This window comes from Pseudorca crassidens, chromosome 6 (genome assembly GCF_039906515.1).
Source record: "Pseudorca crassidens isolate mPseCra1 chromosome 6, mPseCra1.hap1, whole genome shotgun sequence".
Classification (NCBI taxonomy): Eukaryota; Metazoa; Chordata; class Mammalia; order Artiodactyla; family Delphinidae; genus Pseudorca; species Pseudorca crassidens.
Window position 1 is genome coordinate 7,672,379 of NC_090301.1, and position 21,433 is coordinate 7,693,811.

At 58.8% G+C, this 21,433-nt stretch overlaps 1 protein-coding gene across 3 annotated transcripts in view; it reads right to left on the reverse strand.

Annotated features, from left to right (window-relative positions):
- Positions 1–6,846: 6,846 nt before the first annotated feature.
- The window catches only part of DIS3L2 (DIS3 like 3'-5' exoribonuclease 2), a 374,176-nt gene continuing 359,589 nt past the window's right edge, over positions 6,847–21,433 (reverse strand). Inside the window, exons 15-21 of one of the 3 annotated variants that reach the window (XM_067740219.1) lie at positions 13,461–13,644; positions 12,738–12,824; positions 9,816–9,963; positions 9,311–9,441; positions 9,038–9,142; positions 7,737–7,838; positions 6,847–7,323 (exon numbers count right to left, since the gene is read on the reverse strand). In XM_067740219.1, coding sequence (XP_067596320.1) covers positions 7,171–7,323; positions 7,737–7,838; positions 9,038–9,142; positions 9,311–9,441; positions 9,816–9,963; positions 12,738–12,824; positions 13,461–13,644 — 910 coding nt within the window. In that variant the 3' untranslated portion in view covers positions 6,847–7,170. Of the gene's footprint in view, positions 7,324–7,736; positions 7,903–9,037; positions 9,143–9,310; positions 9,586–9,815; positions 9,964–12,737; positions 12,825–13,460; positions 13,645–21,433 lie in introns of those variants that run through there. The other 2 variants (XM_067740218.1, XM_067740221.1) reach the window with 2 other exon arrangements.

Sequence of the window (21,433 nt, forward strand, 5' to 3'; positions counted from 1 at the left end):
CATATTATGGGGTGGTGCCCCCTCCTTTCTGCCCAAGGAGCGTTTCTGCGCGTGTGCAATGTCTCCCTTGCCCCAAGGATGGGAAATACATGACCTCTTGATCTTTACTCAAATAGGGTTTAGCCCCTCTCTGTTCCTGCCACAACTGTTATCTCAAAGTGTCCACAGGAGACAAAGCGGGCTATTTACCCTCTTTCTGTTCTTATTTCTATTTCAAAGTGCAAACAGGAGGCTGGCTGTAAATATCTATCCTGGAGCCCACCTATCTCCTGTCTCAGGAAATGCAAACAGGAAGCTAGTTGCAAGTGTCCGGCCTGAAGCCCATCTTTTTCTCACCTCAAGAAATGTAAACAGGAGGCCATTTGTAAACGCCTAGCCTGGAGCCCATCTATCTCCTGCCTCCGTACAAGTAAGCTTGTGGCCATGGCAAACACTCATTAAGGTGATACACGAGGAATTCCCTGGTGGTCCAGGGGTTAGGACTTGGCACTTTCACTGCCGGGGCCCAGGTTTGATCCCTGGTCAGGGAACTAAGATCCCGCAAGCTACGTAGGGTGGGGTGGGGGGGGGGGAAGGTGATATATGAAAAGCTTTAGCTTTGAGAAATGTTGATTGAAAGAAATCAGTAGATTTTGGGCCTGGGCTCATTCAATTCCCACCACTTATTATGGGTATTCTCCGGTACCTAACCTCTTCAAGTCTTAATTCCTTCATCTGCAAAATGGGAAAAATAATAGTACCTGTGTCACAGGGCTGTTAGTATAGGGGCCTGGTGCAGAGGTAATTCTGGAGGTGGGGTAGGGCTGAAACCCTAACCTTAAGGCAGGACTTAATATCCTTAAGGCATGTTTGCAAGCTGAGTGTTGGAAAGCCAAACAAATGGTCAAATATTAAAGCAGCTCATTTCCAGAAAACAAATATTTTACAATATTTCCTAATCAAGGTCCGTGTAGACTGCTTCCCTCTGACCCATTCCAGCTACCAGGGGGGGACATCCAGGCACTTCCCTTCCACAGGGGAACTTGGGTCAGGTGCCTGGGGTGGGGAGAGGAAAGGGGGCCGCTCTACCACCAAGGCAAGAGACAGTCCAGCCCCCGCTCTCACACAGTTCCCGGGGAGGACTCTCAATGACTGTGGAGCCCCGTATGCAGTACTGAGCTCTGGCTCAGCCTGTCAGAGGCTGGGGTACACCAGAGCCCTGGGCAGAAGGGAGGCTCAGCCAGGCAGCTGGCAGAGGCCAGGCCTCTGCTCTGGGGTGGTAGTATGGTAGTAGCTGTTGCATATGAAAGACAACTCCCACGCCGAAAGGTGGTTTGGGCATCAATATGTAATGTGTGGAAATGAAAGCCTAAGAAAGTCAAGAGCTTCCCAGGGAATTCCCTGGCGGTCCAGTAGTTGGAATCCCTGGTCGAGGAACTAAGATCCCACAAGCTGCGAGGGGCAGCCAGAAAAAAAAATAAAGTCAAGAGCCTCCTGTAACTCAGGAGTGAAAATAATTTCACGTTTATTTTGTATCATAAGAACGAGGAGGACAATTTTATTCCAACAGTACCTTGTGTCGTTTGAAAATCTATTAAGGTAAAATGTGCTAAAGGAGAGCTTCTGTTTCATGTTCTATTTTGCACTTGTTTCTGTTGCTTTTTCAGTATTTGGCTGACGGCTTTCCAGAACTGAGCAAGGTTCAATTCAAGAACGTTAAAGAATCAATGCAATTCATGAACCTGGTTAAGTAAGATAACTTTTTAAGGCACTTCCCTGGCGGTCCAGTGGTTAAGACTCAGCACTTCCACTTCAGGGGGCACAGGTATGATCCCTGGTCGGGAAACTAAGATCCCACATGCTGCATGGTGTGGCCAAATAAATAAATAAATAATAACTTTAAAAAGTGAAATATTTAAATGTATTTCCCCCCTAAAGTGGTTTCCTACATATTAAAAATCCCCAAACCACAAAAACCCATAAAAAGACAAGGTTCAAAGAGATTATCCTGCCATACTAAGTTATGTGCAGGTGCTGAAGACACCCTCCTCCATCTCCAGAGCCTTCTCTGTTGTGAAAGGCATCTTCCTCCTTCCATTCACCAGGCCTCAAATCTTTAATCTGCTTCAACACCTAACCCACACCCCCCAACTCCAAATAACCCTGGAATCCGGGATTCAGACCCAGGAACTCCTCCAGGAAGGGCCTGAGGCTCAGCTCTTCTGCGGAGCCGCCACAGCTGGGCCGTCAGCCTCACCTGCAGGCTGCTTCCTGCCTGGCTGGGACCTCACCCTGGACGCCCAAACCTGGGCTCAGACACAGAATAAACAAGGCCCCTTAGGGGCTCCACTGAGGCAACCGGGACTCGTCACCCCCAAGACTGTTACCCGAGTCTTTAAGTAAAAAACCTTAGGCAGCGTTTTAGCTGAGTGGGAATATCAGGTCGTGTCAGCAGGAATTTTATCTTAGTTGCTGGAATAATGGACTGTTTGATACACCCATTGCTGAGTGCACAAGAAGCCTTTTAAACCAATTGTAGATCCACTCCTGCTAAGCAAAAAGAAAGAGAAAAAGGGAAAAAAATTTTGTTTTTAGTTTTGATTTTTATCCAAGTTATACATTAATGTAGTTTAAAGTACCAAATAGATCCATAAGGTTTGTTACAATAAAACAAAACAGCAGGTTCCTGTCTCCCTCACTGCAGTTTCCCATCTCCGAGGCAACCATTTTCCCCCTCTTAGATTTTAATTTTGATATTTACCGTTGTTTCTAAATCACATACTTCTTCATTTTTCAGCTATATTTATTGCTATATTCTTGTTGGTATTCTGCATTTTATGGTTGTGTAATGAACCATCCCCAAACAGACTTAAACAACAATACTTTCTTTGATCACAAACTTGCAATTTGGGCAGGGCTTGAAGGGAACACCTTGTGTTTACTCTGGGACACTTTAGTCGGGGTGGCTGGACAGGACAAGGGGCCAGAACAGGTAGGGTCCTTGAAACCAAGTCCCCCTAAAACTGAGTTCCGCTGCCGAGTTTATGATGAACGTCTCTATCCAAAACTTTATTCCCTTTCTCGTCCTGTCCCTGTTCCCCTCAGGATTGAGGAGGATCAAAGAAAAGGGGGAACTGAAACTGAGCAGGACCCACGAGGCCTTTCTGGGTACAAAAGCCCCGCTGTGTCCCCCATCTCTTGTTTGTAGGAATAAAGTCTCCTAGGCCTTCCCTGAGTTCCAAAGAACAGACACAAGTGGTTACTAATTAGAGAAGTGAGGGAATGCAGAAACAGAGGAAAGCCCTCAAGCAAGAAAAGTAAGAATAGCTTAGACAATAGAGTCACAGGACGTCTAGTTCCTTCTCAAGGATTATACATAACAATCTGACACAAATCTTTGAGGTGTCCTGCAGGAATGAAGACCCTCCCACCCAGGTGGAGGATGGTAACTACATACTGACCACAGGCACTTAGACCCCAGACTGGCTGGAACCAGAAGGTTGATGCTTAAGATTCCCGAAATAGCACCCGGACCACCAACCAATCAGAAGAAAGTCCACAATCTGCTCATGTACCTCCAAACCCTCACCCTATATTGCTGCCTTTAAAACCCCTTCCCTGAAAGCCATCAGGGAGCTTGGGTCTTTTGAGCATGAGTTGCCCTTTCTCCTTGGTTGGCACCTGAAAAACACTTTACCACAACCAATGTCAGTAGATGGGCTTTGCTGACTGCTGGGGGAGGGTCTCCAAGATCCCTTTGGTAACATCCTGAGGCTTCAGGAAGACTCCTATCTTGGTTGCAAAGGAAAGAAACCAAGTGTGAAGTAGCTTTAGGGGGAAGGGAATTGATGGAAAGGCTCCTCATGGTACGTGAACTACCACAAGGCAGAAAAGCCCACCACACGGAGGTGCCTCTGGGTCTCCTGGGCTGCGGGAAACCCGGTGCCTCCGAGGCGCTCCGTCCCCCTTCTCTGAGGCCGCTTCCCTTCCTCCTGGTGTACGCTGTTTCCTTCACGGTGACTTTCGGAAACATGAGCTTCTATGTCTTGCAGACTACCATCCTGGGGAGACAGTGACACCCTCTCCCAATTTTAGTTAGGATAGACCCCAGGAAAGAATGGGCCAGGTGCCCACCCCGGGTCCCATCAGAGATGTCGTGGTACAGAATGGTGGCTCCTGGGGACCCATGCAGGTGGGAGGGATGGGCTGGAAGCTGGGCAGCAGGTCCCATAAAGAGACAGGCCCCCTGGGAAAACAACCCCAGAGGCCCTTTGGCCCCGTTCACCGACCAAGCCCACTCCTGCCTTGGGGCCGTGCCCACAAGTAGCCCCGGGCGGTTCTTGGACGTCTCTGCCACCTACGCCCCCTCCTCAGCACTGCTTTTCCCCCGCTGCCATCAACACGGTCCCCACCACCTGCCACACTAGAAAGGCGACTTCCCCTCCTGACCATAAGCTCCCAGAGGACACGGCACATCAAAGGCACTCACTGCTGTTGATCAATGAGTGAAGGACAAAGGTCATATCGCCTCCCGGCCCTGATGAGAAGCCTCCCGGGGCTCTGATGGCCCACAGCACACAGGGCGTGCTCTCTGGCTGCCATAAGGGCCAGTGGGGATCTACCCCGTTCCTACCTCGCCAGCACCTCCCTGCCCGTCCTCTGGGCACCCTCTGATCCTAGTGACCTCCACCCTTCACGGCTCATGTCAGGGATCTCCGAACCTCAGTTTCTTCGCCCACGTGGGCCGGCTGCGCGGACTTTCTTCTTCTGAGCACCCACCCTTCACGGCTGGGAACACACACCCCAGCCTCTGAACTTCGCTAGAACCTTGTCCTGCAGTGACATCATTTGCATCTACGTCTCCCTCCCCCATGGCGACCGGAGGCGGCTCCTTGAGGACACGTGCAGGTGCTCTGGGACAGCTGGAGGAACTACCACGGCTTCCTTTTTGACGAGATTTGGGTCTCATCACCCCCTTTATCAACAGTCCCGAGCGAGGGGCCATAGGGGGCTGTCTCCCTCATTGGACCATGGACGCGTGCAGGCCAGTGCCCTGCGCGTGGGTGGTGTCAAGGACACCTGCTGAGTGAGTAGATGCAGATGAAGGGCGCAGCTGACGTTGTGGGGTAGAGCGCCGGGCCATTTGCTCTGAGCCCACAGGCAGGGCGTCTGGGGGAGGGCAAATGCCTGAACCCTGGACCTGGCTGGGCAGAGTCTGGCTGTGTCACTTTGGCCAGAGACCTACCTCCTTTCTGGCGCAGTTCCTCCTTCTGTCAAATGGGGTGGAGGTGCCGGGGCTGCTATGCGTCCCCCAGCTCTAGGGCCATCAGGGCGAGGCCAGCCTCTGCTTCCCCAGCAAGTCCAGGCAGCAACGGTCTTCCCTGCTGACCAAGCTGGCTACGATTTACCACAGTCTGGGGCGCTGGGGCCGTGAGGAAGGGTGTCCAGCCTGCGTCCATGCTGCCCGAGAGAGGGCCCAGCACGCTGGCCCAACACCATCCTGAGGGCGCCCCTCCGCGGGGCTCTGCTCTGCCCTCAGCTCCCAGGCTCCACGGGAGGCCCTGGGGGACAGCGCGAGGAGAGAGGGGCTCTGCTCCTCCAGGGGCGGGCAGGTAAGAGGATGAGGGCAGGGCCGGGATGCCTGGCTGCCCAGGCTGCAGAAGCACCCAGAAACCTCTTCATCCAAATACCAAACCACTGGACCCTCACCATTTCCCTTCCAGATAGCTGGTTCTAGAAGGCTCTGGGGCAGGAGCAGAGAGGGAACGGTGGCCTCTGGGATGTCTTGGGGGTGGCAGGATGGACAGACCGAAAGCTGGTCAAGGTGCTGGAGGAGGAGAGAAGGGAACTCAGGGCGGGCACAGTGATGTCTCTTTTGTCCCCCTCTGGCACCCGGCCCAGCGCTGGGGGGATGTGAGCCACGGCCGGCCAGTGGCCGAGACCAAGGCAGCCAGGCCCCGTCACCACTCCAGCCATGGCGAAGCCCTCCTACAAGGTGCTCCACTGAAGTTTCCTTTGAAGAAAATTCACTGAAATCAGATCAAGTGAGCTTGTTAATACCAACACCCCAGGAATCAGCCTGGTGGAACTGGGACCTTGGTCCCCATGGGGTTTTAACCCTAGTTTCTGGCGGCTCCTGGGGAAGCCAACCTGTGTTTCTCTAGTCTGCTGGGGAAACTAGAAGCACAGGCTTAGGTCAAACCAGCCGGGGAGAGAGCCGAGTGCGATGGCCTCCCACCTCTGCCCCTGGGTCCCCAAGGATCATTTGGTGCTCAGGCAGATAGCAGGCAGTCGACTGGGCCAGGCCAGGGCCACCAGGAGCACACCTGCCCCTCTCTGGTCAGGAAGGCCGGTCTGGGGGCCCCTCCCCTCGGGCAGGGCCAGGCCTCGCTCTGCCCCCAGGTTCCCTTGCTGCTGCCAGGGCACAGGATCGGGACAGGAGATGCTGGGGTGCTGGCCCCCACTAAGGAAGGTGGACAGGGCCACCCAGAGCTCCGGCCTTGTAAGTGGGGGTGGGCGGCACAGGGCCCAAGCCCCCGTCCTGGGGCCACGGGGGGCGGCAGCCGGCAGAGAGGAAGTGCTGGGGTGGGGATGGACACAGCTACATGCGGCGCGGTGACGGGTGAGCCTGCCGCCTTGCATACTAATTCCGTTTCTAATCAGCCAGAATGAGGCGCTGGCATCAATCTGCCACGCGGCCAGCTCTGTGAATCATCCTGGAACTGCCGGAAAGGCTCCCAAGGGTGGTAACCCCAGCTCAGCTGTGACGGGTGGAGCCCGGGCCAGGTCCCCCGTCCTGGGTCCAAGGGGCACCCCACTACCCTGGCCACCCCGGTGCCCCACACACCAGGCAGCACTCACACTTGATTTTATTCCATGACTCTGATTTACTGAAAACCCCTGGTTTTCTGGGCACGGGAGGGCAGTGGGTAACCTGGCAGAAGGGGCGCTTCTGGGCGCTTCCCAGGAGGACCAGGTCTAGCTCTGCGCTGCTGAGCACCGGCCAGCCCGCAGCCTTCCATCCAACCCCACCCTCCCCCTCCAGTTTGAAAACCAAGCTGCAAAAATAAAATAGAATGAAAAAATAAAAACAAAACCCTGAGTTGTTAAAAACCAAATTAAGAATCCCCGTTGGTGCCCGAAGTTCCTATTCCTAACGGGAGTGGGGGAGGGGTGGGCCGGCTGGCGGCTTCAGTCCTGTTCCTCCGCGAGGTCCCCGCCGCCCTGCTCGTCCTGCCAGTCTAGGAGGCCCTCGGTGCCGGGTCGCTTCAGGATGGCGCTGTACTTGAGGGCCGTGGCCTCTGCCCGCAGCACCACCTCCACCAGGCTGAAGATGCTGACGACCTGAGGCAGAGCAGAGCCCAGCAGGGGACGCGGGTGCCGGTGAGGGGGCGGCCCAGGGGGCTGCCCACCCAGCCGGGCCCCGGGGCCCCTCGCTCTGCCTCCCTAGGCCTCCACTGGCTCATCTGTAAGCGATGAGCCCGAAGTTAAGGGCCCTGCTTTAGGGAGGTAGGCAGAGGCCGCTGCCTCTCCCCAGGGTGGGTGATTCCGGGGAAGGAAGGTGCTGCCAGGAGGCTAGGCCCAAGGAGGGGTGACAGGGCTGCCGGCCTCGCTGGGTAGAGCCGGAAATCGCAGCCGGGAGCCCAAGAGGGGAGGCCCGGGGAGCGCGCCCAGGAGGCCGGAGGGGGCTCGCCAAGAGTGGGGTGGACGGGGACCCAGTGGCGCTCCGGAAAAGCTGCCCCACCCCCGGGTCTGACCTGCTGCGCCGGCCCCTGCTCCGCGTCCTCAGGCTCCCAGACGAGCGTGAGCTCCGGCTTCTTGCCCACCTTCTGGAAACGGTATGACTGCAGGGGCAGCGCCTGGGGGTGCACACACCTGCATCTCAGGACCCGGGCTCTAGGCGCCGCCTCTTAATCTCTGACCCTGCAAGGCCACCAGTGCTTGGAAGCAGCCCCTCGCCTTGGCCCGCCTCTGACTGGCCTCAAGGGAGCTCCCTGCCCTGCTGCCTGCCAGTGGCTGCTCGACCTTTGACGGGGGTGGCCCGCACCCTTGCCTCTGGCCTCGGGCCAGCTTCTGGGCGGCCTTGAGAGGCCACCTTCACGGAGGGGGCCTTCACTGAGGGGGGCACCGGGGGCGCCACGTGTTATTCGGGGCAGGTGGTGGGTCTGTCCGGCCTCATCAGGGACCATCCCTGTAGGGTCGAGGTGGACCGGGCACCTGAGGCTGGAGGGCTGCCGCCCCTCCCGGCCCTGGGTCTGTTAGCACAGACTGAGGGCTGGGTTGTGAGCAGAGGCGATCTAGACCTGAACTCCATGCTGTTCAGTGAGCTTCAGGACGAGAGCCCGACTTGATTCCTGCTGACTCCATTCTGTCTCTCCTGCTCTAATCCACTTCATTCATACCACGTTTATTGCATGCTATGTGCCGCGTTCTGCACTCCCCAAGGTCCTCTGGGTGTTGGGAAATTCAAAGCCAAGGTCAGGGGCCAGGTGGTGACTCACTAAGCACAAGGTCAGCTGGAACAGGTCCCTCAGGTGGCATTAGACTGGCACCAAGTACCCTTGGAAAGAACCTCGAATGAAGCAGCCCCCGGGGCAGGACCAGGGCAAGGGCTAGCCTCGTCCTGCTTCTCAGGGGACACAGCTTCCAGAGTGCCCACGGCCCATTCTCTCTGGTCTTTCCTTCCCCTATGTTCCTTTAAAAAACCTCCCAAAGCCTGCCTACCCCACTTCCTATACTGGTTATGGAGGGACCTGATCTCTGGTTGCTCAAGTCCTTGGGAAAGAGGCCTGACCCTTGGCCTGGATCCCTGATCCCAGGCAGGCGCGGCTGGCTGTCTCGGCAGGACCCATCGGGTGAGTGTGGTGCCAGCACAACCCGCAGCTGAGAGAGGGGCAAGGGCTGTTTCCCCAGATGCTGGGGAAACAGGGAGGAGACCCAGCAGTGGGAACAGGGACAGGCAGGTGGGAAGGGAATGTGCTAGGTGGATGCGGCTCGGTGCTCCCTCTGCCTGCTCAGAACACCCCTAACCTGGGCCCTGGCAGCCCCCCGTACTCACATTACAGTAGATGCGCTTCTGTACCCCGTAGCGCAGCACCAGCACGTCGAAGGCTTGGCTCAGGACGCCCATCACCATGGCTTCCGACTCCAGCGGGCCGCTCTCCTGCATGGCAGGGCTCCAGCCAAGGCTCGGCCAGGGGATGCAGTCTCCCCCCAGGGCCCACCCCAGCTACCAAAGGCCCTGGACCCCTGGAGCCCTCCCTGTGAACAGGTGCCCTGGCGGGCAGGTGGGGTGGAGGGAAGGGGAGGGACGACAGGCTGGCGGCCTCACCTTGACCAGGATGGCAAAGAACAGGCTGGTGCTCAGCTCCTGCACACGCTTGGAAGCCATGCGGCGGTCATTGCAGTGGTCAGCCTGCTTCTGCAGGGCCTCGGGCTCCACATCTGGAAGCTCCCTGTAGCCTGGGCAGAGAGTGGTCGGGGGCCCACTGGCGGGTGCTGTGTGTGTGCCGTCCTTGGCGGGGTTCTGGGCAGCATGGTGCCCCTGGCCCGGGTCAGATGGGGTCTGGGAGCCCCGCGCAGAGCTGGGGCCTCCCTGATGCCCAGCTTGGGAGGGCCGAGAAAGGGGGGCTTGCCACGGTGAGGGCCCTCGAGCCCCTAGCACACGCTCACAGGGGAGGTTCTGGCACAGGCTCCCCTACTGCTTGGGCTGCCCACCCCTTGGGGCCTTCACAGTCATGGCAGTGTGGCCTCTGGCTGCCGGGCACCCACTCTGGGTGGGGGGAGTAGCCCTTAGCTGGGCCCAGGCTGGCACCGCCCCGTGCTGCACCCCTTACCCAGCGTGGCGGCCAGGAGGCGATGCACCAGGACGTCAGCGAAGCGGCGGATGGGCGAGGTGAAGTGCGTGTAGAGCGGCACATTGAGGGCGTAGTGGCGGAACTGCGCCTGGTCCTGCAGCACCCCCGAGCAGAAGTACAAGGCCATCTGGGGAGGTGGGGCGGACCTCAGAGCCTGGCCAGGCTGGGTGCGCGCTGGGTATGCTCCGCGAGCCGGGGAGACTCAGAGCCTCACGAGGGGCAGTCTTGGGGGCGTGGACCCACCTGCCAAGCTGCGGGCAGCTGAGCAAAGCCGGGCAGGCCCGAGGACGTCAGGGGCTGTTCTGTGTGAGGGAACCCCTGGGGCTGCCATGAGACTGGGCGGAGCCGTGGGTGCCCTTGCCCCTCTCCTGCTGAAGGCAAGGGCAGGTCTTGCCCAGAGCCCCTCTGCCAATGACCGGAAGTGGAGTGGGCCGGGGGGAGAGGCTCTGTGTTTCTTGCTGGGAACCCTTAAGATGCTGAAGGGACTCCTCCCTCAGAGCCCTGGGGGACCTGCCACCAAACCCCTCGGGGAGGGGAGGGGAGGGGAGACCCTGTGCTGAAGTCAGAGGACAGCGGGGAGGGGCTGGAACTCATCCTCCTCCACAGCCGGTCACTGCTGAGTCTTAACGGCTGTTACTGCCAGGAACCAGGAGGAGGGATCGTTTCTGGCTGGCCCCCTCCCCAGGACAGGGCTGGGGGAGCTACACTGAAGTGGGGAACAGGAGAGAAAGCCCATGGGCCTGCCGGACCGGCGGCTGCAGGACTTCGCCAGGACACAAAGCCCAACACCACCATGTGGCCAGAGCGGGAGGTAGGAGAGAAGGTCCAGGATGCCCTCCACGCAGAGCAAAACTCCTCTCCGGCCCTGGTCCAGTCTTTGGTCTTAGCCGACCTCCTGCCCTCTAGTCCTCATCCCTGCCCTGCTGAAGGCCACGCCTGCACCCCAGCACCTCTGTGCCCCCTATACTCCACCTCCCACCAGCCAAGGGAGGCAGTGGTTGGCCAGTCTCCCAGTCTCAGCCCTTCCTGCCCCTGACAACCTGTCCTGAGACCGAGACCCAGAGCTCTGAGTTCAAAAGGCCCTCCTGCAGGGCAGGAGTTAGGACTGTGGCCCAAGGAGAGACGCTGAGCTTCTCTAGGGGCCCAGCAAACAGCCTGGCCCGCGCTGCAGCTGTGCTGAGAGCCTTGGCCACGGGCCCTGAAGCCGCTTGCCCTGCGCTCCCCGAGTTCTCAGGGCTGGGGATCCAGGACCCGCGGCTGCCTGGGAGCAAGTGACCAGGTTCCTCTGCCAGGGCCAAAGTCACACCCTCATGTGTTCGCTCGCTCCCTCCCTTGCCGCTTGCTCACCCTCACACCCTCCCGTGTGTTCGCACAAATGGACAGCCGGCTCCGGTTACTCTGTGCGTGACGGCCTTGGAATCCAGGACGCAGCTGGCGGTGCCCTGCTCGGCTACCCAACTCTGCTTCCCTTCCAGCTCCCACTGGGTCCTGGGTTACATCTCGGGTAAGTCACTGGAGAAGGGAGCAGCCTCCACTGTGAGCCATGTTTGGACCTTGTTCTCAGAAGTGGCCCAGTTCCCCAGATGAGCTGGGCTGAGGAGGGCAGAGGGCCCCGGCTCCCTTCCTGGGTGACGAAGGCGCCTCTGGGCAGCGTGGGATGGGTGAGGGCCCAGAACTGGGACACAGACAGGGAACCAGGCACCACGGTCACTCTGGTCACTCCCTCACATCAGATCCGCAGGCAAAGGCTGGCCTCTGAGGTTGCTGGCAGGCAAGGCCAGGAGAAGCCGGGTCTTTTTCAGGCTCTGGGTGACTGGGCTCCTTTCCTTGGACCTCCGGGGCTGGGTTGGCCTTAGAGGTGGATGGCTTCCAGAGGCTGAGGGCAGGGAACGGCAGCTTCATCGGGCCTGTGTGTGGTGTCAAGCCCAGTGGCCAGAGACACACGCCCCCCCCCCCACCATGGGGGGTGCTTTACAGTGCTTGGTGCGGGACAGACATCGGTGACTGGGGGCAGGGTAACGGCTGCCAGACCCAGACGGACCTGACGGTCCCATTCCTGGCAGAGCTGTGAGGTCTCAGAAAACAAGTCGGTTGCGACCAGCTGAGACGATCTTGTTCTTGGGAAACAGACTGAATCTGCCCAGTGACCAAGCCCCTGAACGATGGTCTATCGCTGTTCCCAGGCCGGGCTGCGGCCCACCGCTGGACCCATTAGCACCCACAGCTCCCGCCGACCTGACAGTCCACAGGGGCGGCTGCTTCCCAAGATGCTCAGCCCCACAGGGGCTGGAGCACGGCCTCGGAGAGCTGCGACTGGCTGCCAGGAGCAAGCCCACCGTCTGCCTCCCAGGCGGCCGGCCTGTCCTCTAGCTGCAGACACAGCCTCACGGCCTCAATTCCCCCTCTCCCGACCGGTTGCGACAGGGAGATTTCTCTGCCCGGGGCCCACAAGCCACAGTGGGGGCTAAGGACCAGCCCCTGTGCAGGCTGCTCCGGGAGACCAACGTTCTCTTTCCCCTCCAGGGTCCCCACCTGACCATGAGTTGCTGACCAGGCCCCATTCCCTTGCCCGAGCTGGTCTGGTGTGTGGGGTCCAGGCCCTGGAGTCTTGGGACGTGCCCTGGCGTGGCTCCCCACCTGCCGCCAGGAAACAGAGCCCCAGAGGCCATGCAGGGGGGCAGGGGGGCAGCAGGGCAGCGGGGCTTGAAATGTCTCCTCTAACTGAGCCCACAGGCAAGTCTGGGCAGGAGGCAGCAGGCCAAGCTCAGGAGCCCAGGGACTTCCTGTGCTGGGTGTTGCCGGGGGGCACCCTCCCCAAACCTCCCCTAAGGTTCTCCGAGCCCACGGAGGCATGGGTGCTCCAAGGAGAAGGCGGAGGATGGAGGACTGGCCCTTCCTTACCTGCATGGGCCGGGAGCACATGTTGGTGAGCACCTCCTTCCGGGCCAGTGAGTACTTGTCATCTCCAAATGTCTCCATGAGACTTTTCTGGAAGGAACCCATGTGATACGCAGTCAGGCTTGGGGAGAGGCTCTGGGGCCCCATCACCCACTGATCATCTGGCCCTGGGGAGGAAAGGTCAGCCGAGGGGCCCAGCCCTGTTCAGATGGCCATGGGTGGGGTGCAGGGGGGCCGGCAGCCCCCAGACTGTGTCCCACGCTGGGTCTGCCTCGAGGGTCCTGGCTTGAGGTCAGTCCTTCCATGTCCAGCTGGCTGGCCTGGGCGGGCCTGGAGCACAGATGGGGACAGTCTCCCTCCTGTGCGGTGCGAGCCGAGGCCATGGATTCCTGAGCTGCTCAGTTCCAGGTGGGGAGCATCTGATACCCCTTCCCGTGAAGAACAGCCTCTGGCTTCCAATAATCCCAGCCCCTACAGAAGCCTCTGGGTCCGAGCCCGGCCCATCCCTGGCCACAGGACCCCTGCCCACAGCTGAGCCCTGAGGGGACTCCCTCGGTCTCCTGGGCTCCCTCCCAGGCCCTCCCCTCTCCCTTGGGGTGGGGGTGGGGATCTGGCTAAAGGGTAACAGACCCTGGTGGGATGCAGAGGCTGCTGAGCCCGGCTCCCAGGCCTTCCTCCTCCTTCCCTAAGCAGGGCCTCCCCGGCCCCTGTGCTCCCAGCACTCACATTGAGGGCCCCTGCGGAGCTGAAGTCCATGGGCAGCCCCATCTGGTCACAGAATTCCACCAGGTCATTGAGCATCTTGGTCTGGGGTGGGGGGTGCCGCCGTAGCAGGGCTCGCTCGGGGAAGGCGCAGTGGATCTTGCGGGCCACGGCCATGTTGGCCAAGAGCATGAACTCTTCCACGAGCCTGCAGTGGGGAGGGACCGCGGGGGTTGTTCTTTCCTGCTTCTCTTCTAGCTGGCTCTCTTGCACCCTTATGTCAGCTTCAAGCTGCCCCCCACCCCGGGCATCCAACCTACTTTGTTCCTGCAAGTCGCTTCCCCCTCATTCCTCGGCTCATGCCCCTCACGGCACTAACCAGTCTGTACTCTTCCCTGCTGATGTGTTAGCTCGTGCGCTGGGTCTCCTACTAGATGGGGATCCTGGACAGCAGGGATGGTGCCTGTCTTATTCCCCCCTGTAGCCCTGGTGCTTGGGACCTCACCTGACCCAGAGAAGGTGCTCAGTAAAGATCTCTGCTGAATGACTAAGCTTCCCAGAACACTGCGGGGCACGTCCAGCTGTAAGAAAACGCTATGCCCGGGCAGGCCATGAGAAGCCAGAGGACTCTGCAAGGGGGCGTATAGAGGCAGGCGCGCAGACCCAGGGCCCCCCGTTCCCAGGAGTACGTGGCTTCTTTTCCCCCCTGGAAAGATGAGTGTCTCTGAGGATGAACAGGAGAGTCACAGAGGGCAAGAGGAAAGCCGTGCGTTTTGGGACAAGACAAAGGCGTTGCTGAGGTGTTCAAACCACAGAGCCATCCTTCTAGGAGTCAACCCTCCAGGCCTGCTTCGCCCGAGTGTGATTAGGGTCCACGAGTGTGGATGGAGGTGGCTCCAAAGCAGGCCAAGAGTCACAGGGAGCAGCAGGGACTGACGGGGGAGGGCAGAGGTGCGCCAAAGCGCAGGAGCCAGGCAGAGGGGGACGCCGCATCACCGCGCTGAGCTCAGCACACCCTCAGCCCCCCGATCTGGGGCAGGAAGCCCACGTGCTGCTGTCCCACCCAGGGCGCCCACAGAGGACAAGTGGATCGGGCACGTGTATGAGAGCTGAAGCCTCCAGGAAGGGGCGTGGGTGTGGGCTGGTGCCCTATGTGGGGAAAGCCTCCTCCCTTGGGGAGACTCTTGGGGCCTTGCCCAGCTTAGGGGAGCCTCTTCCCAGCCTTGAACTTGAAGCTCTAGGTTGTACGTCAAGCCCATGCTTCTCCCACAGAGGCAGGAGAGGTCAGGGAGGAAGCTCTGGCAGGCCTGGCAGCAGCTGGGGGCCCGAAATGAACGTCCCCTTCTGGAGGTGTGGGCAGTGCTTGGGGTTAGCCTCGTGCCCTCCCCAAGCTCTTGGGAAGAAACAGCCAGTGGGGGGACAAGAGCGTGAGTGGGCAGAGCCCCGCCTTCCCCAGGCTAGGCCTCTACGCTGAGGGGTGGCTCTGGTCTGCCGGGCTGTCGCCCAGAGCATATCTGTCTCCCTGCAAAGCCCACCTTGTGAGGAAGAAGGGCTGTGGAATGCCCCAGGGCAGGCACCACCAGGACCTGGCCTGGACCTCGGGAGGAGGCCCACCCATGGCCTGCACTCCTAGCTCCTCCTGTGTGGGCACCGTGGTGGGCCGACCCCCAGCCTACCACCCACCATGGGGAAGGGCTTGGGTGAAGGACTGCAAGGGTCAGGTCTCAGTGGCCCTTCCGCCATGCAGGAGGCCTGTGTGTAGAATGAGGTTCTTCATTCCCCGCTGGGTTGCAGCAATAGTCTTTTAAGCGGCCATCCTGCCTCCCACCCCAAAACCTGTCCTTGAGCATATCACTTCCTGCTAAAACCCCTCGAGTTCATGCGCTGGAACCCGACCACCAAACCTCCTGAGCGAGGCCTACATCCTCGCTCCAGCATGTTCTTGCTGTAGAACCCTGCACAAGTTACCGACCTTTTCTGTTCTATTTTCTTGAATGTAGAACAGGGATAATAATAGCACGTGCTTCACAGAGTGGTTGTGCAAACCAGCAGGAGTAAAACATGTTTCAAGGGCAGACCCTGTGCCTGGCGTGACGTCAGCCTCAAGACACGGGAGGTGCTGGGAATTCCCTGGCGGTCCAGTGGTTAGGACTCCGCACTTTCACTGCCGATGGCTTTGGTTCAATCCCTGGTCCTTGGGGAGCTAAGATCCTGCAAGTCGCGTGGTGCCCTGTGATTTCCATCCCTGCCATTTGTCACCCTCCTTTGACCTTTCCATGTCTTCCCTGAAGGGCATCTCCATCCCTCCTGGGCACTTACTGCCTGATTAGATACCTGGCAACAAGGGTCAGCCTGTCTAGGGCCACCTGCGTCACAGTCTAGCACCATCTGACTCTTCACATTTGGTTTTCATATTTAGATCCTGTCAACTCAAGAGGAGTCTCAAGTCCTGCTAGACTGATGTCTGACTTGATGTCTGCCTGCTGTTGGCCAGACCCTGCAGAACATCGTCACGTAAACGCTTCAGATGCACAATTCAGCCATTCATTTGTTGCCTACTCAGCACACGTGACTGTGCCGGGCGGTTCCAGACTTGTCTCCCCATGCAGTCCCAGAATCACTGTGGGCCGGGGGCACACAGGCTGCTCCTTGGAGCCCTGCGGTCTAGTTCAGCTTCAGGCTTGGGCGAGGAGGGAGCACCTGTAACCTTGGGGCTGACCCTGGGCTGCGTTTTGCAAGCGTGGCCAGCAGGGGACAGCATGGCCCCATAGGAGGGTTGTGTGAGCTCAGGCTAGGGCAGGGCAAGCAGCAGCCGCAGGGCTGGAGGGGCGGGGGCTCCGGCCTGTGCCCCGCCCTCTCTAACCTCACCCCCACCCCTTGGGTCAAAGGAACTGAATGTTCAGGGAGCCTCCTAATGAGCTGTGCTCTAGCTCCTATTTCCTGCAGGGGCTCTCCCGCCTCAGGATCTCATATAAGGCGGAGAACCCAGGGAAGGGACAGCAGGGTGGAACTGATACCCGAAGCCCCAGGCAGTGATAACAGTCCTCCGTCAAGCTGCTTCTCCAGAGACCCCCAGTACGGTCCCACGAGTCACCTGAGGCTGGCGAGAGAAAAACAAGTGCGCTCCTGTTACCCTGAAAGTCTTGCGAAGCTTTGGTCGCAGGGGCTGACCTTGGACAGACCCCTTCGTACCTCTGGGGGCTCCACATCCGTGAGTGTCTCAGCCCGCCCCTCAGGACAGGAGGCCGGAGTTAAGAGGGCAGCCTCCCTCCAAGACAGTTCAGAGATACAGCCCATGCCTCCCAGAAAAACATCAGTGTCACCTAACAGGGAGGTGGCACAGCAGTGAGCCCGATCCCTCGGTGCTGCCACAGCTCATTAGTGTCCTAGGATAGCTGCAGGGACCGTCTCCCCACAACCTGTCCGCAAAGTCCTTCTTACACCCCCAGGTGGGGGGCGGGGCGGGGAGGAAGTGCAAGCCTGTGGGCGGGAGAAAGCAGAGCAGCGCCTGGAGCCCGAGCCCATCCAGCCCTGGGGTGCCTGGGAGGGTGCAGCAACGATGGCGCAGGTCCCCCCACGCAGCGTGGCAACAGGAAGGCCAAGGGAAAGGCAAGCGATCAGCAGCCAGATTGCAATGAGTTCAGGATTCACCGTCAGAAATGGGGCCGGGCATCCGGAAGGGGAGCCGGGCTGGCCAGTACTGGGGCGGGGGTAGGTGGGTGTCGCTGCTCTCATCTGGGCCAGCAAAGGGGCCCGCTCCTACGGGGCTCCATAGGTCCTCCTCACGGGTCAGTTCCCGGACGGGCCAGCAGGGGGCGCCCAGCATCTTCCTGCCGCAGGACCTGGGACGTGGCAGGAGCAGCTTAGAACCCAGCAACTTCTGGGCAGGAAGGAGCCTTACTTTATAAACTGCAGCCCTGCGGCCCAAGGTCCAGGGGTCTCTGGGCTCCCATTCAGTGTGTTTTTCCTTGGCCAAAGCCAGCTCTGGGGCTGAAGGCTTTGCTCAGTCAGGGAGAGTGAACAGTGCTCTGAGGGAAGGCAGGCTGATTAGAAGAGGTGGTCCCACAGCTGACCGGTCAGCAAGCACCCCTTCACCCTGATCTCCTCCTGCCTCTGAGGGGCAGAGCTGCATGCCCAGGCCCGTAGCCAGAGCTCAGAGATGCTCCACGCTGTCCTGGGTGGTTAGGATGTCCTCTGAGAGCAAACTGCACATACCGACTGGGGTGTGAAACCCAAGCCGGGATGGAGCCCTGCACACTGCCCTGGCCTCAGACTTGCTCCCTGGTCTGGGTACCTGCCCTGATCATAACCCAGCCCCCGCCCCAGCGCGGCACAGGCATGAGCTCACTCCCCTCCGCAGGGGAGGGGGGCGGGCGCTGGATCTCAGCAACTGCCTGACAACTGCTCTAAATAGGGCTCAGGAATGGCCACCAGCCAGGATCACCTTCCAGAACCGCAAGCCAAATCCTCAGAGCCGGGGCCTTGGTCTCAGGCCTGGCATCTGCTGAGCATCTGGAGCTCAGTGCCACCAGGGGCCCCATGACCCTGGAGGGCTGGGCCGGCTCTGCTGTGACAGACAGATGAAGGTCTAGCCAGGGGGCCGTGCCAGGATGCAAGCTCGGCAGCACTAACTCCGCAGCACCCCACCTACCTGTGCTCTGGGCCTCCAGGTGCTGGAGGGAAGGCTTCTCATCCCAGGGAGGAGGTGAGCAAGCCTAGAGGCCTCACAGTCCCTCACCTGCTACGGCAGATGGCAGGTAAAGACCACAGGCAAGCTACACACAAGTACACACGCTCCTCACGCAGCAGAGATGCCTTGTCTAGAATGGTATATGCCAGACTGTGTTGACGTTACTTACTTAACAAAAAAGTATAGATATATATGAAATGCTAGGGCCTTAATTCATGGGATTTTTTATTATAGGACATCCCTTTGCCTTTAAGATGCTAACATGCATCAGGATTTGGTGAGAAGGAGCTACTGGGATGCGGCGCTTACTGCTCACTGATGGTTGAAACTGTTTGTGTCACATCTTAAAGGATGATGTTTGGGAAAGGCCGCTCTACCTGACAGGGGTGAGGCAGTGGCTAAAAGAGAAATGGGCTAAAATGTCTGCCTCTTCGGAGGAAGGCTGCCCACCCTTGTCCATGAAGAAACTGGGTGTGTCTGTGGCCACAGGAGGCCCTCTGGTTGGGCGGCTGGGCGTGTCCTATGGTGAGGCGTATGCTCCTCACCTGTCCTGACCCCCCTCCTTCCCTGATGCAAGTGCACAGCCCGGGCAACTGGAGAGGAGGAGGTTAGTGGTTACCAGCTCAGCAGCTCGCCTTGAGTCCCAGCTCTACCACTCGTTAGCTGTGTGAATTCAGGTAAATTTCTTAACCTCTCTGAATCTCAATTTATTTACCTGAAAAAAATGGGCATACGATAGACAAGTGCCTGGTCTTAAATAAATATTACATTATTATTATGCATACTGTGCCAGTGACTGGCCTGGGTGCCCCGACCCTAGGGTTTGGGCTGAATACAGCAAGGTCCTAGACGCTTCCCGCCATGATGCCACCACCTCGGTCCAGGCCTCCATCTCTTAGCAACTGGCGTCCCTATTTCTAGCCACCCCCTGCTGTTTCAGTCTTCACACCCAGAGAGATGATTTCTCTCTCAAAGGCAAATCTGGATGGTCACGCCCCTCTCCTGCCTGAAGCCCTTCAGGGGCGACCACTGTCCTCAGGACAGTTCCACCTCCTGGTAAAACACGGTTTTCCAGGCCACCTCTTGTCATGTGCTCGGGTCACCTCTCCCTTCTCGCTGCCCCCCTAACCCTCACACTCCAGTCATATTGAATTCTTTTAAAAAATATATTTATTTATTTATTATTTATTTGGCTGCATAGGGCCTTAGCTGCAGCCCACAGGATCTTTTTCATTGCGGCCTGCGGGCTTCTCTCTAGTTGTGGCGTGTGGGCTCCTGAGCGCGCAGGTTTAGTTGCCCCACGGCATATGGGATCTTGGTTCCCCGACCAGGAATCAAACCTTCGTCCCCTGCATTGGAAGGCGGATTCTTAACCACTGGACCACCAGGGAAGTCCCCATATTGAATTCTTGGGGCTCTTTCTTGCTTCTGTCCATTTGCACTGCTGTTCCCTTAGCCTGGAATCCTACACCATTCTCCCCCCATCTCTTTTTCCCTTCCTCTGGGGAGGCAGCATGAGGGGCCCACCTGGCTCCTATGTGCCTCCTGGGCGGCCCGTTCCTATCCCATCACAGCACTTAGCCCACACTGCTGTGATCACCCCTTCGATCGTAGGCTGTATCTCCCCTCCCCACCCAGTGCCATCTACCCTGGGCCCAGTGCGAGGCCTGGCACAGTGTAGACGCTCAAAACATCTGTGCACGATGAAGGACTCCCAGGATGGTGCACACTCAGAAGTTGAAAGCGCTGGGTTCCTGCCCCAAGGCCCCTTTTCTGCGTGGGCACACAGCCCTCACACATACACTTCTGACCTCTAACACTTGCTGCTAGAGGTTGTTGAAAACATAAAGCTCTGCCTAGGAAGCTGACATCATTCCCAAGCACTGAGAAGGAAGCTACAGCCTTCCCCTGTTCTTTGCCCATCCCCCGAGTCTACAGAGCACCTGTCCCCACTCACAGCAAGCTGGTGGCACTTGTCATTTTACCCAGCCCCCCTCCAGCCATTCGTTGGTTTGTTCACTCACTCAGCCTGAAACCTTTTCGGAGCTGCTGCTGTGGGTGGGTGCAGGGAGAGAGGGAAGAGACAAGCACCTGCGACAGAGGGCAGGCGACAGCCTAGGTGTGGCCCATTAAATCCTCCTGCAGCCTGGGAGGTGCTTCCACCCCTTTCTAATGTGTGGGGAAGCTTAAGGTGCAGAAAGGAAAGGTGATCAGGCCCAAGTCCCGTACCTCGTAACCAGCAGCTGGGTTCGCCACCAGTTTGTGTGACCTCGACACCCTGCTGCCTCTGCCATGTCCCAGGCCCTGCTGCCACCAGGAAGCCTTGGCCTGCCCTCCAGGAGCCCCCAGCCTCGTGGCGGGGGGATACACCCACAAATCTAAGACCAATTTCAGGAGACGGCCAAGAGGAGGGAAACACTTCACATGAAAGGGATAAAAGAGCAAAGGTGTGGACGAGGGAAAAACGTGCATCAGCCACATTTGGAAAATTAGCAATCAAGGGAAGAGGGAGGAGGGCTACGAGGCGAGGGCGGGACGGGCCTCCGGGGCCTGGGGAGCCAGACTCCAGGATGTGGGCTGCGCGGGGGAGCTGGGGGAGGCTGCTGAATGAGGGCGGCCGTGAAAGGGAAGCACACGGTGGCAGTGGGGCACAGGGACCAGAGGCCCTGCGCAGTCGGGGGGTAGCTGACGAGTCTGAGGGCTTGCAGGCCACAGCCAGAGGCAGCAAGAAAGGCCAGGGCAGGCCCGAGTTCGGAGCTGCACGCCAAGGTGAGGCTCTGGGAGCGGAGGGGAGGGACCTCAGAGGGTGACGAGGTGGCCCGGAAGCCCACATGGCCTAAGAGGGAGCCAGCTCCAGCTGGGCAGCTGTGCCCCGTGCAGACCCTGAGCTGAGGAGGGGGCCTTGGAGAGGCCACTGGACTCGGCAAGGAGGAGCCTGTGGCCACAGCCCTGAGGGTGCGGAAGTTGGTTCCGAAGACCAAAGATTCAAGGGTGAGGGAGGCGGTCCGGTGGGGACTCCTCTCAATACGTTTGTTGGTGAAAGAAGTAATAGTTTGAAGAGAGGGTGAGAAGGGCCTCTGTACTGTTTTCTGATTGCTGTTTTAAGTTTCCAAAAGATCTGACTATGTTTTCAGAGGCAAAGGAGCTAATGGGAAAGAACCTGGGGGTCAGTACCAGACCAAACAACCGTCTGGCAGGAAGTGGCTACCCAGGGAAGAGGCTATGTATCCTCGCAGCTGTGAGCTCCCAGCAGGGGAGGCTGGCCCAAGAGGTTTGGGTGGAGAGGAGGAGGCTTGTCTGGGCCTCC